Source organism: Podarcis tiliguerta (assembly GCF_965153285.1).
Source record: "Podarcis tiliguerta genome assembly, chromosome: 2".
NCBI classification, from domain to species: domain Eukaryota; kingdom Metazoa; phylum Chordata; class Lepidosauria; order Squamata; family Lacertidae; genus Podarcis; species Podarcis tiliguerta.
The window spans coordinates 72,198,966-72,218,578 of NC_139535.1; the positions used below are offsets into that span (position 1 = coordinate 72,198,966).

General features: G+C 42.7%; 1 protein-coding gene across 1 annotated transcript in view; it reads right to left on the reverse strand.

The window, feature by feature from the left end:
• ERGIC1 (endoplasmic reticulum-golgi intermediate compartment 1) overlaps positions 1-19,613 on the reverse strand; it is a 74,847-nt gene that overhangs the window by 12,446 nt on the left and 42,788 nt on the right. Inside the window, exons 4-6 of the mRNA XM_083430971.1 lie at positions 10,072-10,166; positions 8,842-8,966; positions 1,786-1,890 (exon numbers count right to left, since the gene is read on the reverse strand). Of these exons, the coding sequence (XP_083287097.1) occupies positions 1,786-1,890; positions 8,842-8,966; positions 10,072-10,166 (325 nt within the window). The remainder of the gene's footprint in view (positions 1-1,785; positions 1,891-8,841; positions 8,967-10,071; positions 10,167-19,613) is intronic.

Here is a 19,613-nt window from a genome sequence, read left to right on the forward strand (position 1 = left end):
CCCATTTTGCTAGACTACAACTCCAATCCTCCCAGGACACTGGCCATGTGACCATTGGGATGATAGGGGTTGTAGGCATCAACATATGGGGACTCGAGTCTGGCAAAGGAGCACTAATGAGTGACATGGTAACATTCACAACAGTTGAATCCAAACCTCAGCGGTATAGCAATCCCCGCCGGCACCTGGGGTGGAGCACTTTTTAAGAGATCGCCCAAAGTTGTTCAGCTTTTTGGGGAAACGTTGCCTTGGGGAAGAGAGGTTAGGCTGGCCTCAACTAGAGCCAGGGCTTTCTCGGCTGTGGCTCCAATCTGGTGGAATGCTCTGTCACAAGAGACTAGGGCCCTGCGGGACCTGACATCTTTCCGCAGAGCCTGCAAGACAGAGTTGTTCCACCAGGCCTTTGGTCAGGGCCCAGCCTGACTCCCTCCTCTGGCAACCTGCACAGAATTTTGCTTAACGGTTGCCATTAATTTGATTTTAATTAATTTTTATAATGGAATGTTTTTAGAATGTTGGATTATTTGATTGTTGGATTATTTAATTGTTGTTAGCTGCCCTGAGCCCGGCTTCGGCTGGGGAGGGCGGAATATAAATAAAATTTATTATTATTATTATTATTATTATTATTATTATTATTATTATTATTAACACTGCATAAACTTAGCTGGCTTCTTGAAGGACTGCTGCACCCATGCCGCCCAGCTACCCCGTGACGCCCTGCAGCCCACCTGCTGCCCTCCGTGAGGGCTGGTGCATCCCGCCCCCTCTTTCTCTGCTACTGCCACACCTTCACTACTGAAAACATCTAGATTTGGGAAAGGGTATGGAAGGAGACAATGAACTGTCTGTGCCGACTCCTCCTACTTTTGACTGAAATGCTTCTCTTCGGCAGAGACAAAGCAGTGTCTGGTGGTTTCTCTGACAGTCCCTATTCCCAAGAATATCACTCCCACACGTGTCACCAAGGCACAACCACACATATATAGTAGTGTGAATGTCACCAACTATTCCTAAGATATAGGAATAAATGCAGAACAGAAGAGAATAAACTAGGCAGCAAGCCTCCCCTGGCAAATGTGAATAGGCAGAGAACCCACTGAACAATTTATAGAATAAGGAAGCTACAGCCTGAGCCCTTTACACTAGCAAATGATTTGAAGCATTGCAGCACGCTCCTCCCACCAAAAAATGGATGGTATGCAATCCAACATCATAAGGCTGTTGCTGCAACTGGTGCTTATTAATTTAGTTGTACCTCATAAGTCGAACAGAATCTGTTCCAGAAGTCTGTTCAACTTCCAAAACATTTGGAAACCGAGGCATGGCTTCCGATTGGCTGCAGGAAGCTCCTACAGCCAATCAGAAGCTGTGTCAGCTGCGTCAGATGTTTGGGTTCCAAAGAACATTTGCAAACTGGAACACTCACTTCCCGGTTTGTGGCGTTTGGGAGCCAAAATGTTTGACTTGCAAGGCGTTCGTGATTCAAGGTACGACTGTATATTGTATCACGAAAGTGGATTTTCATCTTATAATACGTATGTGCTTATAAGCACCAATCAGGTATACTGCTTTATTTTTTTGGGGGGGGGGTAGAGAAGCAGCCCTTTTCCAAATACTTTTACCTATCACAGTAGATCACTTAAATATGTCAGACTGAAAATGTAACCTCTTCACCCTCTGGAACCTTTTATGCCACATACGACAACATACATGAAAGTTTAACAGTTAGCAAATGTAGCTTCTATTGCATCCTCTTAAGAGATGTCTTAACTCAAGACTCACCTGTAACTTGTCACCGAAGGTTAGTTTGTGGATGACGTGTGTCATGTCAGGATTCTGAGGCTGTGCAGTGGCACTGTGTGTCGATACGTGAAAATTACCTGGAACCTAAAAGCAGGCAAGAGTTCAGCATTTGTTAAGCTTTTAAGTTCTCAACACAGACTAAGCTGAATGATGGGGAACACAAGGCTAAGGCTGGTGACTTACATCATTTGGCCTCCAACATCTATTACAGAGCAATAAGGTTTTAAAACCTTACAATGCTTTCATCAAGGAAAGGGGTTAGTCACAGGCCAGATTCAATAATCGTCACAGTAATCTACTCTCAGTCTAGAAGACTGCTATAATTGACCACTCACTCATCAAAGGCTCAGAGATCTGGAGCACTCTTGCCTCCTCCCCTAAATCAAATGAAATATTTGTCAAGCTCCACCTGAGGATCCACGGAGCCACCACACGATGGCTGCAATTTTGCATCAGTTGCTGCACTACAGGAGTAATATTGATTCAAGATTATCACCCACCACATAGACCTGAGCTCCTGGTCCTGCACTCTAGTGCTAAGCTAGAAGGATGGTAAGCTCCACCCCCACCCACCCCAAAATAGGAAATGGCTGTGGGAAAAATATCCTGTGCTAACATTACTTCTGAAACAGAGCAGGCTGCACTTCTTGCATTGGCCCTGTGAATCATTCCCATCTACACATCCCATCACCAAGAGAACTGCCATGAAGCTGCACCCACGTTTCACCTTCAAACAAGCACCTTTGTTAACAAGAGGGTGAAATACTGCCACCACCCAGTTCTTTGTGCTGCAGTTCTTAGACGTTTTGAATTCCTAAGACTCTCACCTAGCACAAAGACCTTTGGCTCTCCTTAAACTACGATTTATGTTCTTCGTTACATCCCTCATTTCAAGATGCTTTGTCCCTGATCTTCATGACCACCTCAGTCTATGACAGCTGTAGGGAAAGTCTTCTGGCCCACCGCCTCCAAGACCATGTGTCAAAACATGCAAGTACAGCCACAGCTTAAATCCAAACAACCAGCCTGGCACGCGCTGAAGCAGCTGGAACTTCACACAACCTCTCCTTTTGCTCCAGCTGCCATAGGCTGGATTTGAAGACAAAATAGTTGGGTCAGGGACAGAGAGATCTGTAATGGCCATTATCACCGGACGCCCTGGCAAGTGACAAGAGGGCTCTTCATCTGAAGTAGGTTTTAAATGAATTCTTTTTTTTAATGACAATCAGGCTCCAGCTTTTACAGTGGCCCCTTCCCAAACATGCTTTTTCTTTACAGAATTTTAGTACACATAGTTCCTGAATGCACAGATTTCAGCTAAGAACTCTGGTTACCATGACAATTGTTAATTGTGATTAGATCACTCTGGGATCAGCAGGCTTTCAGGGTTTGTTACAAATGGAACTGCATCACAAAGCATTTTAAACAGAATCCCGTTCAAGCACTACTACAATAAGGAAGCAAGTAGAAGGGGGGACTGTGTGTGTTGGGGGGGGGCGTGCGTTCATCGTTTTTGGCTTCTCTACATCATGGAAACTGCTAGTTCACTGTCCTGCAAAGGGTGGAGCAAAAACTACGTTGGAGATGGTCACAGTAAGTACCCACTAATTAAGCTTTGAAATAAATCTGATTTTATATAGTTAGTTGCACTTTTATAGATTATATGATATCGTTTTATGGTACACTGCCCTGTGTTCTCTTAGTAGAAGAGAAGAAATATTCATTCATTCATTCATTGCTGCTGCTGAGCCCAATGACTTATTGGGTGATAAGAGCAAGATGCTCTGCATGGGACTCATCCTCCTTATCTCCATCTGGTCAAGAAACATAAGCGAACCTTGTGGAGAAGGGGAGATGCTTAGTAGAGTGTCTCACACCCCATCCTTGCACAGCAGCTGCCCAACAGCCCCACAGCCCTAGCAACTAGGTCTTACTATCAAACAGTTGCTTCCCCCACCATCCTTCTCAGTTGCCTACAGCCCCAGAAACAAAGGCGGAAACGGTATACTCAATTAAGTGTTAAAGCCCTGGTTCCTGGACCCACATGTTTCATGCCTCCAGCCAATCCCTTGCAATTTGCACAGGAGTATAAAGCCAGCTCTCTGCTTCTCCCAGAGAGAACTGGGCAAATTCCTGGCTTTACGCACTCTGGTCTTATGACTTCCATTAGCATGAAACCCAAAGTGGTCTAGGCACATTGAGATTTCTGACTCCCAAGGGTGGCAATCACTTTCTGCTTTCACTTGTCCAATTGTGAAACTTCATTAAGATTAAGTAAGGAAGAGGGCAACAAGGTCCCACGGAATTATTAAAAACAGAAAGAGCCCAATGACTCCAAAAGCTGACTACTTCTGTCCTACTTACTAATAGCACAGTGATCTCAGTCTGCTTAGCAAAGACAGTCAGTTTCCTCTCTGGACTCTGATCGTAGAAGGGTCCAAGCTGCAATGGCAGATCTGCTTTTAAAGGCTCTCTCCTCTACCCTTGGAGGGAAGACCTCATGCTCTTTCTGACCAATAACAGCCAGGGTCAGTTTGTTAGGTACATCACACCTCTGTCAGGTATATTTTGTCAGGTACATCACATACCCTTTTTGCATTTGAATAAAGCTGGGGAGAACTCCAAACAGCTTGACACTTGAAAGAGAAAGAGGGATGCCTACCTGTGACCATATACTCATAAACACTCCACTATAGTATTCGCATCAACCAGCTCGCTAGGGTCTACATGTCACCCAAAGCCTGTCCATTCAATCACTGGGAATGCCAGCTCACTGTGCAGTCAAATTACCCACAAAGGGGCTTACATCATTTAAAGTATCCAAATCCAAAACATTAATACATCATTAATAACAACAAAGTCAGATCCAGCAACAATGTCATCATAAAACCACACATGTACACACAGAAATAAGGAGCTACTCTTTATGACAGGAGTGGCTAACATTTGGGGGGCCAAGGACTCCAGGGGCCACATTTCAAAGTGGGCATGGCCAAAGTGTAAAAGTGGGTTTCAGCTTTGCTTTTCTAGAACACAGTTTAGAGGTCTAGTGGATGGTTGCAAAAACCTTCTGGCATCACAGAATCACACCAGGGGACCATGAGAGTGGTAAAAAAAATCTTTTGGCATCACAGTGGGTTGCCTATAGTAGCTGTCAGGATTTTTTAATATATATATAAAATCATTTATAAGTTTTTTCTTAGAATCACTAATGGGGGGAGGGAGCCTGAAGGCTACAAAAAGCTTTTGAGAGAGCTCTATGCAGCCCACATGTTAGCCACCTCTGCTATGTGATCTTTCACTGAAAACTCTGGAGAAATAGAAGTTCTCTAAGGTCTGCTTAAGACACAAGGGATGTCTAATTCTGAAACCACTGAGGAGCATGCCAAATTGCAAGTGCCCACCAGCCTGAGCACTTTCACCAGCAAACACTAAAGCAGGCTGACTGACACAGATCTAGGGTAGACAGAGCTCCTTTAAGAACTGTTGTCCCAAATCATTCAGGGCTTTAAAAGGATAGTCCCATGACTTCCCAACGTGCTTGTCCCATCAGTATTTCCCCCACCCCCAAATGTTACCACTACATTAGTGTACAGACTTGCCCTACGGAAGTCAGAGCTGTGCTTCTAGAGAACATTTTATACTCTTAACTGATTCTCCTCGATGTATGTAGGAGTGATGCTGGACCTTGGGGGGAAAAGAAGAGTCATTTCCAAGTAGTTCTTAATGATCAATGTGGTTTTTGTTCTTAGGTTTCCTGGATGCTCATCAGGGGACTAAAACTACTAATATTGTCCTGGAGGTCACCGTTCAAAATGGACTCCATTTGGGGGGCAGAAGTGGGTGGTGGAAACGGGTACTCCAGAAATGAGTTTATAAAGCTGTGATGTGTTGTACGATGTTGTTTGTAAACAAAGGTGATGTGGTCTCTTTTTTCCTTTTTACTAACTCACTGCAATTCACCATGCATGCATTTCATACTGAATGCCATTTTATTTCTGTTTTTTATTAGTATGACCTGAATAAAAAATTACAGGTGTGTGTGTGTGTGTGTGTGTGTAATAAACAGCACTTTGAATCTGTTCCCCAAATACATGGGCAACCAGCACAACTGATACAAAAATCGGCGGGATACATTCTTACCTCCTCACCATATTTTGAATCTGTTTATTTTGTACCTACAATGTGGGGTAAGCAAGCAAATAGCTCCTTAACACCAGGGAATTACTCACAAACATAATGGGAAAGAACGCATCTCATTGTATTGTCATTAAACCAAAGCAGCTGAAATCTAAGGTACTTCTCCTAACAAAATACCCCCATGAACCACCCAAAAATACACAGCTGGAGGGGGTGAGGGATAAACAGTACTAAGGGCACTTTTTCCTAGAAGTACAAAGAAAGCCTTAGACAGCACGTATACAATCCAACGCAGGAGCTCTTTGTGTACTTTGTTATTATTTTAAGTATAAAGATTAAAAACTGCATAATCTACATAGACTCGCAAGTTGTTTTGCAGTTTGCTAAGGTGGCTGATGACTGACACAAAAAAACAGCTGACAGGGGGGAAAGCAATCAAATAAAAACATTCACATATATTTTTGTACTGCAGCATAAGCAAGGGTAGGGCCTGCTTGTTATTTTTAGGTGTGCTCCAACATGAATTAGGAGGAAGAGGAAGCAGCAGGATTTTGTAGCCTGTGGTATAAAAATGAGGTGTGAATTAGGGTTACATCCTTATTATGCTAGCAGTCACACACTCCCTCTCCCCCACCCAAGTGAAGTCATGGACTGCCTTACATGGTCAGATTACCTAATGGTAGACACACCCGCCCAACAAAATGCGCACACCCCTTGCTGCTGGAAGAGAAACTTGGTCTCCACTGAGATGAGAGAAGAAACGCATCTCCCACACCATCCATCTCTCTTTCTCTCTCTCTCTCTCTTTTGCTGGCATTCCTCAACGGCTGAGCACCTCTTGGAACAGAAGGGAGTTTGTGCAGAGTTGGGCCACAGCCCTTTGCACTGCAGTGACTCACATGCTGGCTCTCCTCCTTTGGGAGGAGAAAAGAAAACACGCTGACACTCTGAGCTCATCAACAAACCACAAAGAACTCAGAAGTGTTTTCAGCTCCCATGTTTACCCATGCTCCACCCCATGGCAACATGTCAGTGCAGCATGACTTCCTCTTTCTAGCGTGGTTTTTGCCCCCACAAATACGCACCTCTCTTTGCTGCTTTCCGTTCTAACTAGGGCTGCTGGCTTAGTCAGCTAAATAGCTAGATTAACTGATCTAAAATGTACCCTTGACTAAATCAGGCAACACATTTCCTAAGATGTGTCATTTTAAAAAAAAAACAAAAATGTAAATATTTATGAAAACTATAGTAGCAGTTGGCATCTTAGAAAAGACTATTTCACACAAAAGTGGGTACACTTCTATAGTAGTGGCTGCTGTAATTGGCCACTGTTAGAACGGGGCCCTTGGTATGATCCAGCAGTGATCTTTATACCATATTTTTCGCTCCATAAGACGCACTTTTCCCCTCCTAAAAAGTAAGGGGAAATGTCTATGTGTCTTATGGAGTGAATGAACTGGGCAGCAGAGGGATCCCTCGGCTACCGCTGCAGTCGCGAGCTGAGGGATGCTTCCGCAGCCGGAGCCATGGCTCCCGTCTGTCGCTCTCGCTCTGCTGGCTTCTCAGCAAAGTGGGATGAGGGATGGAAGGGGCTCCATGTAAGGGCTCCCTTCGGTCCCTCCTCCCACTTCGCTGGGAAGCCAGAAGAGAAGCCAGACGCGCTGCGCTGCTCTGCTGACAGCAGAGAAAGAACGAGAGCCATGAGGCGCCTCTTGCTCTGCTGGCTTCACAGTGAAGTGAGAGGAGGGACGGAAGGGAGCAAGCAAAGTGAGAGCCGCTTACATGGCTTTTGTCCTGCTTTGCGCAGCTCTCACTTTGCTTGCCCATCCCTCCTCCCGCCTCACTATAAAGCAAGCAAAGCACCTGCCCCAGTGTGTCCTCCTCCTCTTTTACAGGGAGGAGGGATGGGCAAGCAAAGTGAGAGCTGCGCAAAGCGGGACAGAAGCCATGTAAGCGACTCTCGCTTTTCTTGCTTTAAAGCTAGAAAAGCGAGAACCGCTTACATGCTCAGCACAGAAATTTGTTATTGCTTTCCCCCTCTAAAAACTAGGTGCGCCTTATTGTCAGGAGCGTCTGATGGAGAGAAAAATACGGTATGTTCTTTTCACACATACATACACTAGCCTTTGCCAAGCTAGTGCCCTCCAGATATTCTGAACTACAGCCATGCTGGCTGGGCCTGAAGAGGGTTGTAGTCCTGAACATCTGGTGGGCATCAGGTTAGCATAGGCTCAGCTACCCAAATACACACATTTTTCTCTTCAATGTAATTGTTTATGCATATGGTAATTCATGCAGATTTAAAAATCAATCAAATAAAACTCAACTCTTATTCAACTAAAATTTCTTTACTTTGGTAGCAGTAGTTCTTTGTTATTGCTTTTTGAACTACATCCCACGATTTACGTACACAAAGATTAGCACAAGAACAATGGCATTTGCTAGCAGGTAGACACACCAGCTAGTCATTTCCAAATAGCAGAATGGTGCATTTTTTGCCAATAGGTGCTCTGGTTCTCCATTTCAAGACTGGGCTGCTGTGTTTATTCATAATTAGATTTACTTCCAGAAAAACATTCTAATTTGCTGCCAGAAATAGTAATCTGGAAGATCTACTGACACACACAATTCCTCTTACCGTGACTGCATTAACATTGTGGTTCCTTGAAACAAAACATAAATGTAGAACCCTCATTTATCCTGGAACAATGCAGGCTGCCTCAGTTGTTTCCATGATGTCCTGCAGTGCATTCTTGGGGGGGGGGGGGCATCCATACCTTTAGACCTGGCTATGTAACCCTCCCAGCTCTCACAGCAGTGCAGCACCCAGAGACTTCACAACAATTTATTGTCAAATTTGCCAACATTTCCCCAGCATGGATTATTCCAACTTGCCTTGTTAATGCTAAAATGGCCCTCGAATCTGCACCCATCCCCATTATTCAGAGGAATTTTCATCGATTTGTCAATGTGGCCAACTTCATGTCTTCCCATTTCATCTTGGATATCCAGACCAATCACTATGTGTTTAGGAATCAGGGAGAAAGTGGGAAAGAATGGGAGTGTTAAAAATAACATACTACAAAGAAGGATACATGAATCATTCTTAAGAAACCTTTCTGATTATTTTAATAATTAGAATACAAATAAAATTATTTAAGTAAGTCAGCAGTTAGGCTAATCAGAAAGCATAATCACCTGAAAGTTTCTCTTATCTCCCAAGTACTCCTTTAGTCATATATGGGCTCTGTTATCAGATGATTTGCAGATCTCATTGTCTGAACTCAATAAGTACTCTAGGTGAATTGCATTACTAAGTATTTAGTGATTTGTTCCTAGGATATACGTATCAATCCTTCTCTCCTGCTGCCTCTCATAGCAAGGTACGGGCCTTTTCTGTGGTGGCTCCTCATTTGTGGAGTGTTCTCCCCAGGGAGCCTCACCTGGCGCCTTCATTACATATCTTTGGGTACCAGGCTAAAGTGCTTCTCCTCCACCAGGCCCTTGGCTGATTAACATCCTATGTCCTTTTACATTTTGGGGGGGGGGTGTTATTGCTTTGTTTTTACTTTTGTTCTTATTTGTGTTATGTATTTTGCGTTCTCATTTTATGGTTTTTTGTTGTGAACCACCCTGTGATGTTTGGATGAAGAGTGGGTAACAAATTTAATAAATAATAACAATAATAACAAAACAGCAAAAACAAAACAGCAGCAACAGGATAAAACACAGGAGCATAATAGGGACAGGTTAAAACAGTTCAGCTAATGTTATGTAAGGCCTGGGGAAAGGAAGTTTAAAGAAGGATTTCTGCCTGGTGCCGGAAGACAGGTCCTAGGTGAGTCCCCCTGGGGAAGAATGTTCCAAAAATGCTTTTCTTTTATCTTAGGGACTATGTCACTTTAATACAGTGCCTTATACGCCACTGCCCAAATAAGTGTTTAGTAATAGCGAAAAGCAGCCATTCATAAAAGCAAGAATGCACTCTAAAGAGGACATTTTCTTCTTTTTTCCTAGAAAAAGAATGGAAATGATTCATAGCAATCTGAACGTGAATTATGAAGCCAACATAGTGGTTACTCAACCACTACTGGCAAACACAGCCGCAAAAAAAGATGTACTCACATTCACAGTGCAGATTCGGCAAACTGATGTTCAAATTTACTTCTATTTTACCACCACTCGTTTTGTCTGGATCATCCACGTAGAGCTCGTTAACGCTGCAGGGGAGAGGAAGATAGGTGGTTTCATTTTAGACGGAATAGTACAAAAACCATTATTTGCGAGAGACAGGAAGAGGAAATCTCCACAGAAAGAGAACAAAGAGGGCTTTGCTGTAACATTGGTCATACAAGCTTCAAAGCCACATCATTCTTAAAAACAAAGAAACAAACAAACAAACAAATCCTCCAAAAAGAGATATACAATGAAGAACTGCAGATCCAAAAGTAATTTAAAGGTATCTTGCTCTCATTTAAGTCAGGGTGAGGGGTATGGGTTTGAATATACAATGGTGTTAAACATAAAAAATGTTCCCACAAAGCCCTCCTTGCCAGCCCAAGTAAAATTAAATGCTTTATAAATGAAATAATAATGTCAGGTGTAATATTGCCTCAATCAAAAGTCAGAACATACAGTAACAGAAGTGAGGCCCAAGATGATGACATTTTAGCCACTGAACTAGAAGGTCAGAGTGACACTCTTCCTTTGGCTCTGTGAAAAACTGTACTTGAAATTACTGTTTTCACATTTCTTAATTGCAAGTCCAGCCTTACATGACCTCTTCCATTCAATTTTGGAATTATTAATTGAGCCAAGAGATCCTTGTGGAACATTTCTGGCCCACCAGCTTATAAATGGAAAAGGGACAATATTATATATGGTCCTCAAACTAAAAAGGTGCAGAGCGTACACTTCGTCCCCCCCAAAGTAGCCATACACACTTGACATATTTAAACAGGGAGGAGGAGGAACTGCATCCACAGACCCACCCACCCAAGAATCAGAAGAGCCAGTGTGGTGTAGTGGTTAGAGCGCTGGACAAGGACCTGGGAGACCAGGGTTCAAATCCCCATTCAGTCATTAACCTCTCTGGGTGACCTTGGGCCAGTCACTCTCTCTCAGTCTAACCTACCTGACAGGGTTGTTGTGAGGATAAAAGTGCAGAAGAGAAGAAGTGCTTGCATCACCTTAAGGCAGGCATCCCCAACCTTCGGCCCTCCAGATGTTTTGGACTACAATTCCCATCATCCCTGACAATTGGTCCTGTTAGCTAGATATCACGGGAGCTGTAGGCCAAAACATCTAGAGGGCCGCAGTTTGGGGATGCCTGCCTTAAAGTCTCTGGAGGAAAGGTAGGATATACTGTAAAAATAAATAATAAATAAATAAGCCAGAACAGATCCAACTCGTAGAGGGGATGCAACCAGGAGACACAATCCTGCTCAGCCCACCAAGACCTCCATATTCTCAGAAATGAAGAGGCTTGATGTGCATTCATGGAATTTCAATGCTTAATTCTGTGCAAATATTTCCTCTTAAGACAAAAAATAGACTGTAAGTATGACAGGCCATAACTCCTACTGGTAAATATCTATATTTAATTTTAAAATGAAAATATGCATAGGAACTATAACAGTAACATGAATGAATTAAACCTATAAACACCTAACAAACTAACAATAACAAATACATGATGCATTAACATAGAGAGCTACAATTACAATATCTAAAGGATTCGATTGGTATAGCATGAAGTACCCAGAAAACGAGAAATGATAACCAATTAGCATACGAGTGAAGATCTGAGTGATGCACCTATTCCCATCACAGTCATCCTGGGTCACACCTTCTCTCCAGCAGGTCTTTCTCCATTTCACTTCTGCCTGTTGCTACCACTCCCTTCATTCGCTCATGGCAATTATGTCTTTTTCAATTTATCTGACTTTGACCTTTTCCTCGCTGCATCTTTCACATTCATTCCTGACGACAGCTTCTGCTTTGAACAGGGGTTTCCAAACCTTGTCACAGAGAACCCTTTGTAAGTTGAGGAAATAAATACCCATGCCTTCTTATGTGTAACCAACACCAATGAAATGTATCATGTCTTAAAATTCATTCTATTTCTCCAAACACCCATGTGAAAGGTAGCAGCTAAGGGAAATGAAATAAGGGGAAACAAAAGCTTTGTAAAAACAAAACAAAAGAGAATGGTCACATTCTTTCCCAGCACTTACTCTGACTAGAGCAGGTAGCTAAAAATCTTCATCTCCTGACCTAATGAATACATACTGAGAAAACCAGGAAGGGCGTCATATTTGTCCGGCCATTTTTCATACCTTCTAAGGTGGCCCACCTCACACTTCAAGAAGTTGAACCAAGTGCAGAAAGTGGACCACAATGCTTAATGAATAATGGAAGCAAGTTTGCAGTGGAATAGTTGACAGAAGCAGGGGGAGGGGGGTGGTTGGCTAAAGTGTTTTCCTGTTCATGGAGGGCACATTCCTCTTACTTTAGAGAGAGGGTCAGAATTTATGATTGAGTAACAGGTCTACAAGTTTTGTGAGGAAGATCATTAGTGTCAGGTGAACAAGTTCAGCAGCGTGCTACGTTTCTTCAGTTGGCTGCCTCACCTTCGCACAAGCAAACATATAACCAATCCCTCTTAAATTTAGCCCGAAGAGCTATTGGTAAGCATTGCTCAACTTATTTTTTGAGTGATTAATAAGCATGACACGGGGTGGGGGTGGGGAACATGTCTGCTCACGGATGACCTAGTTTGCTGTTCCCTCACTACAGCTGTATGTTCTGATACAAAGAGTTAAGCCTTCAAAATAATTTCTCATCGGCTGATTATGTAGTCCTTCGGATTAAGTAACACTGTCCTTCCAGATCCCAGGAGTGATGTCAACCAGGACAAGCATTAATCCTCATTAGCAATGTACCTATCTGCACTCAAGTAGTGCTTCCTGTGGGATGCCCGTTTGCCAGACAGCCTGTTTCATAACAAAGCCTTGCTGCTTCCTTCTCTTCTCTTCCTAGATCTATGAAATCAAAGCCACACCCATCCTGTCAGTTACATTCTGTTTATTAAAAAACAAAACAAAAAACAGCCTCTCAAAACTCACTCCAAGGCAGTCCAGCATTGCAGGTTTGACATTTATACTACTAGTGAATACAGGTAGCCAAGTCAACCTTAAGTGGAAAGCTTGTATCAATCTGTCGTGTTCTTCAGGAACCTGTTTTGTGATTTGGTTTCTTTCTTTCCCAAAAACATCTATAAAACTTCAAGTGAGGTAACAATACAGCTCTACTGCAGTTTAGTGCTTTGCTGCAGAGACTATTAACTCTTTCGTTTTTTAAATTTTTTGACAGTTCCTCAGCTGGCAACACGTATCCTCCCTCTCCTAACAAGATCTTCTTTTCACCTGGAAGGGTGTCTCTTGGGACCTCAAATTCCTCTTAAATCTCAGTGCTGGGTCCCTTTTTGTCCTAAATCCCATGTACCCTAGTGCCCCAGAAGCTCATGTACCCTAGTGCCCCAGAAGCTCTCTTTGGGTGCCCAGATTGTATGAGAAAAGATTTTTTTTGGGGGGGGGAGGGAGTGATTAGTGTTTTTGGAAGATATCCTGCAAGTTTTGGAATTCTCCAGCACTGTACAGAAATTCAGAATTTATTTATTTTTAAACACCTTTGATGTTACCCATTCAAAGCAACCAAGAAAGCTGAAATGTGCAACACTGTTTTGGAGGGGTCACTTTCTGCCAGCTTGTCTATGCTGAACCACCACAGGAACTGCAAAGGAAGAAAAAAGTTGTAGGCACCAGGGGGAGGCAAGCATCACTTTTCTCCAGGACTTGCAGCCAGTACTTCAGATAAATGGAAAAAAGCATGTGGCAGAAGCGTTAAAAACTTAACATTTGTTGGGGCCAACTCAAACAAGACTGGGGCTTGATGCTCAGTGAACTTGCACTGTACAAGGAGCTTTCAGGGACAGTCTGGCCAGACCTACAAATTACATAAGCAGCAGCTGCAGAGAGGGGTTTAGGTGAGAGAGGAGTTTGCCCCAAGAAGGAGAGGCTGATTCCTGAAGTGAGGCCTCTGTGAGAGATATTTTGGGATAGCAGTCAACTCAAGAGAATTTGCACATATTTTTCTTCTTCAGTCACATTAAAGGATTTCAACACATCTAAATCTCATCATCTTTCAAAAGCAGAGGGGGGGAAAGAAAGTCAGACTAACGCCTTGTTGTTTTAATGTTTTCAAACAGATTTGCAGCACAGTCTAGTTCTTCTATTTTCTATTCACTACCTATCAAATTCCTCCTAATCCTTTCCCTTACTGATGTTAAGAATGACACTTTTAGTAAGAATGTTCTCTAAAGCTTCTTCACTGACCCCCACCTTCCAATCCCACCATTAAATCTGAGTAAAAATTGCCATCCAACACCACTTAATCTCAGGCTACCCAAATGTCTCAAATACATTTTCTATTGTTCCTTCCCACCCTTCATAATTCTTGCAATTGTAGTTTCCTGCATCTCCATTCCTCATTCACTAAGAGAGGGGTGCGCCTGACACAGAGGCCTTAGTTTCCAGGCCTAGGTTTGGAAGAAGAGGCAAGTTCTTTTTTTAACAGCAGTGTTGCTTTGCTACTTAAAAATGCATGCTGTCTCAAACATATTTGCTACTTCCTCATTTTAAAAAGTCATTGCTCATTGCTCAAATCAAGAATGTAAAAAACAGACTGGACAACTAAGAAAGGAAGTATAGTTCTCAGACCGGTACAAAAGAAAATGGAGGTCAGATGTCAACATTCATCTGAGTCAGTCATCATAATTGGCACCATAGCACACAGACTTCCACTTCCTGTTAACCCACACAAACACACACAGAAGAGGATGAATGGCATAACTCAACCACTTCACAATCTTGCAACACCTTTCATTACAGTATCTCAAAAGTGTTAAGTGAGCATTAATTAAGCTGATGAAGCAGCCAGACCAATACGGTTATCCTCACTTTAAAAGTTTGGCATAAGAAGAAGCAAAAGCCAAGTTATTTGCCCAAGGTCTGCCAGTCATACCATTAGGAAAGCAATACAGGAGACAAATGCCATCATTTCTTTCAAGCCATTAAATCACACTCCCTCAACTAGAACAATTGACACTCACTTTAAACCAGCAATTTTCTAACAGTGTTGAAGGAATTCTTTAGTGTTGCAGAAGTGTCTTAGGGGTTCTTCACCCCAGAATTTAGTGGTACTGGATAAGCCACCCTATTACTGATTCCCACCCCCTGCAATGCGCAGCAGCATGAGACAGTAGTGTATGTTCTAGGGCATACTCTCCGTTTACACAGGTGACACCAGGGAGCAATGTGCCCTAGAATCCTCCAAGAGAGACATGTAATGGTTCTTTGGTCGACAAGCCATCATGGAAAGTTTGCAAACTACTACCACAAAATACCAGGCTGCATTCAAAGAAACCAAAACGGAGATTCATGCAAGAAGAAAAGGCAGCCTACATCCCATGATCTAAAATCATTCTGCCTCATGCCCTGTGTTTATTGTGCAACAGCACAAGCTAATTGGAGGAGATGGTCTAGGAAGAAGTCTGGCACTGGCCTCCTTCATGAACACTGCACCATACCTGCAATCTCTTCCCCCAACACTTTTATTTGCAACAATGATTTTATAGCAATGCATGGTACAGTTATCTTGCCTGATAACTTCTTTCTGCAAAAGCCAAACCTAGCTATTTCATGATCACGTGTAACAGTTGCTTCCTAATCTTATCCCATATTTTCTGCACACATTCTCCCCACCCCCACCCCTTTGCACAAATCGCTGCTTTTTAAAAATATGCACAGCAGAGGCGTACCAAGGCTCACTGCACCCTTTGCAAGGAGCTGTATTGGTGCCCGCCCACCCCATCCCTTGTGCCCTTGCCAGAGGTGTCTGTGCACCTCACACAGCTGCCCAGAGCAGCAGAGGAGAGGCCCAGGGAGTGTGTGGTTGGCCAGGCAGGCTCCAAGCCATTCCTAGCCAGAGTGGAGAGGTGCAATTTTTGTACCCCCCCTGGGCCTGGCCCCTTGGCAAGGGCCAACCTCAAAAATCTTAACTGTGTAACTTTGCAGACCTAGATGTTCATTTATTCCATCTCACACAAAAACGAAGTTGCTGCAGAGGAACCTACTATAGCCATGCATCCTCAGATGTAACCTAATGACAAACACACCAAAGGAACTAATTATTTAAAAGATGTGCACGGAATAAACACTAGGTTTTTAAACAGATATGCAAGGACCTGTTGTACTCTTTATCCTCTTTGCTATGACAATTCTCGAGTTCTTTACTTGCAGCCGCAGATTTGCACACAATCTGCACCAACTAAACTACTTTGCAACGGACCATTGGCTTTCTCTTTTTAAAAATACAGTGGCTGCTAGGTCACTCACAATTATGTAACTAGCAGCAACAAGGTGCTCCCAATACCAAAAAGAGCTGTGGCACTATCTCATCTTATGCCATTCTCACAACAACTCTGCAAATTTTGCTACAACCCCACTGTGTAGCTATCAATTAGTTGCGGCATACACTCGGCTAATTACTTCATTCCTCCTTAATTGACGAATGTATGGAAAGACTCTTTAAGTCACTTCTGCAGAGTATTAATTAGGTCAAAAAGTACGTGGCTATTTTCTCACCAGTTATACTATTACAATAACAACAGCCAGCAGTTAGGCTACAGAACTGGGTTAACTATGAAATAGGTTATTTGATTTATGGTGCATCAGCAAGATGACGCAGGGTAGGCCGTTAAAAATTACAAGGAGTGCCTACTGATGGCTCTCAACCTGCCACCAATCCTGCCCAGGAAATGCCAAAGGCATTTAACACTTACAGCTGTATTTCCCTAACCACGTGAGTCACTCACTTAGTGGGACAGGGTACCTGTTTGTGACTGTCAACTTAGCAAAAATCCAAATGTGGAACATTGACCTCATATCCTTTATCCGTCCTTGGAGTCAGAGCGCTCATCATCATCCTTGTGGGTTTTTTTTAAACATGTCAATAGAAAATAATAGCTCTGAAGGAAAAAGTTTCCTTTGAAACATGCTCACAAATACGTTTTTAGAAACCTTTGATTGAAATCTTTCACTTTGATCCTTTCAAAATGTGGGTATTTAATCTCAGCTCTGGGGCAATTAGAAAAAAACAGGAGTATTTAATAGGAGAGCTTTCTTTCTACTAGGGATGGGGGGGGGGTGTAATCCAAAGTGGGTTCACTAGTCGAAACTTGTAAGGAAAAAAAGGATAGCTGACCCTCATGGGATCCCTGAGACCCCAGCAGTTGCATTTCTAACTATTTGGAGTTATTATCTGTAGCTGTTGTTTTTTTTAAATAAAATGTATAGTTTTTGTTTTTAAAAAACAGCCCTTAGAGCACTTTGTAAAATTGTAGGTAGTTTGATAGTAGGATTGTGTGCAGATTTAGAAAAGGAAAAAAATAATAATATGGAAATGGGACAGAACAGACACACAAAAGCAAGGCATACTGAACTCTGACTGATCCGGTCATCCTACTTTCTACCCCCAGAGAACCAGGATTTGGGTTTGGTCAATGTCTAGATAAGAGACCACTTGGGAACCCTATGCACACCACTCTGCGTTTCCTGGAAGAAAAGTTATATTTAAGTGTAACCACAAAAAAATAAATTCTTTAACAAAGCCCTATTGAAATATCTGTCAATTTCTACCTCCCCTTAGTAAGTAATACAGGCTACCATTTCAGAGATTTATCAGTGGATACCACTTCTGGCAAGGATGCATTAATGTCCCCCAATGTATGTTCACTCCAGAGAGGACTGATCCTTTAAACACACACCACGCAATCACACATAAAATAGATACGTGAAGTGCCTGCTGTTGCTACTCAGCTTCCTTCACCCCGCAAGTGCCAAAACTTATCTGGGTGGAAGGAGGTGGAGGCACCAAGGGTCAGGGGGTTCACTGAAGGGGTAGAGGCCAAGTGATGGTCACCATCACTTACTTCTCCTGTCCCATATAAAATTGTAGGCTTTGGGTGAGTAGGACACAGAAAGGGGAGCTCAACCAGTACCTACCAACAAATAGCAAATAGGAGTTCACATACTGGACACTTAATCCCCATTCTGAAAGCTGGATAAATGCTAGTCAACCAGAATAGTATTGCAGCAGAACCAGGGGTTGAACAACTGGAGCCCTAGTGCATCTCTCTACCATATCCTTTCAGATACAAACTACTAGGTGCTTATAGAAATAACGTTATCTTAAAAGTTACTAATGGAGTTGAAACCCATTCAAGGACACGCACAATGGAGAGAAGGGAAATCATGCCATAAGTAAACTTTAATTTTTACTGCAATAAGAACATGGGGCAAACATAATAATTCTGCAGGGGCTCATGTTCAAAAGCATACTATCTCAGTATTGTTGATAGAGCTATGCCCCATGCTTCCTACAGTGGATGCAGATAATATGTGGCTGTTAAGATCAGTACCAGTGAAGTGAGCAAAAGCAGACTCCAGATCAAATAGCATGGGTTCTAGCAGATCTCAACCCTACTCCAAAAATTCTGTGGGCCATACCAAAATCTGCCAGGTTTTATTTAGTTATATTTAGAACATTTCTTATCCCATTTTTCAGCTCAAAGGCTCTCAGTGCTGTTAACAAAGAAGCTTTGTTTTGAGAAGTGGTATCCTAGCATCCTTCTTCGAGACTTTTGGAATCCCTGCTGCACATTTACCTGGGGCTGAAACATTTTTCATGCTTGTTCTACTTACACTAAGAAGCCTTATACATCTCCACAATACTTTTGACCTTTCTGCACAAAGCCCGCTGCATTTGTACATTGTGTTTTAACCCTTGTGGGCCAATCCACATTCACAAGAATATCTGAGCACCAGAGAACGTTAAATTATTGGGGGAGGGCAGGCATCACACCAGGTAAAATTGAGATTCAGCCAATATAATTTGCAAGGAAATCCATTGCTTGGGGCCAGGAAAACAGAATTCCATGTGTGGAGTTTACAAATGACTAGCATTCAACAATCAGTGGCCTATACATGCCTCTGGCTTAAGCCTCTGGATCTCGCAATAGCGTAGCTATTCCCACATTACCACACTTCACAACAGTGTTGCTTTGGGGGAATGTCTTCTTTGATTGCTCAATAACAAACACACCAAAGCAGTCGCAATATAATAGCCAGTACCGGGAAAGCAGGTTGAGTTTCCTCAGTGCACAACTGCATAATAATTTGAACTGCAATAATTTGAACTATGAACAAGCCTAACTTTTTGATTAGCGATATGAAAGAAAAATTTGCCTGGGGAAGATTACACAGTTGCGAAAGGCAGAGCAGAAAGCCTGCAGGGTAACAATACTAGGCCAAGTAACGATCTATCCTTACTGTTTTCTACAAGTACCTTACTATTAGCCAAGCCTCACAATACTCTCGTGATATTGGTCATTGTGCTTTCTCCTTTCTTCCTACAGATGTGAGACACGGAATGAGTTGGGGGATTGGTATGTGTTGCTCCCAAGGCTGATATTCCAAACTACAATATACTCGTTAGTCTTTCCAATTTTCATTCCAGTTGCAAAAAGATCATATGTACCAATAAAA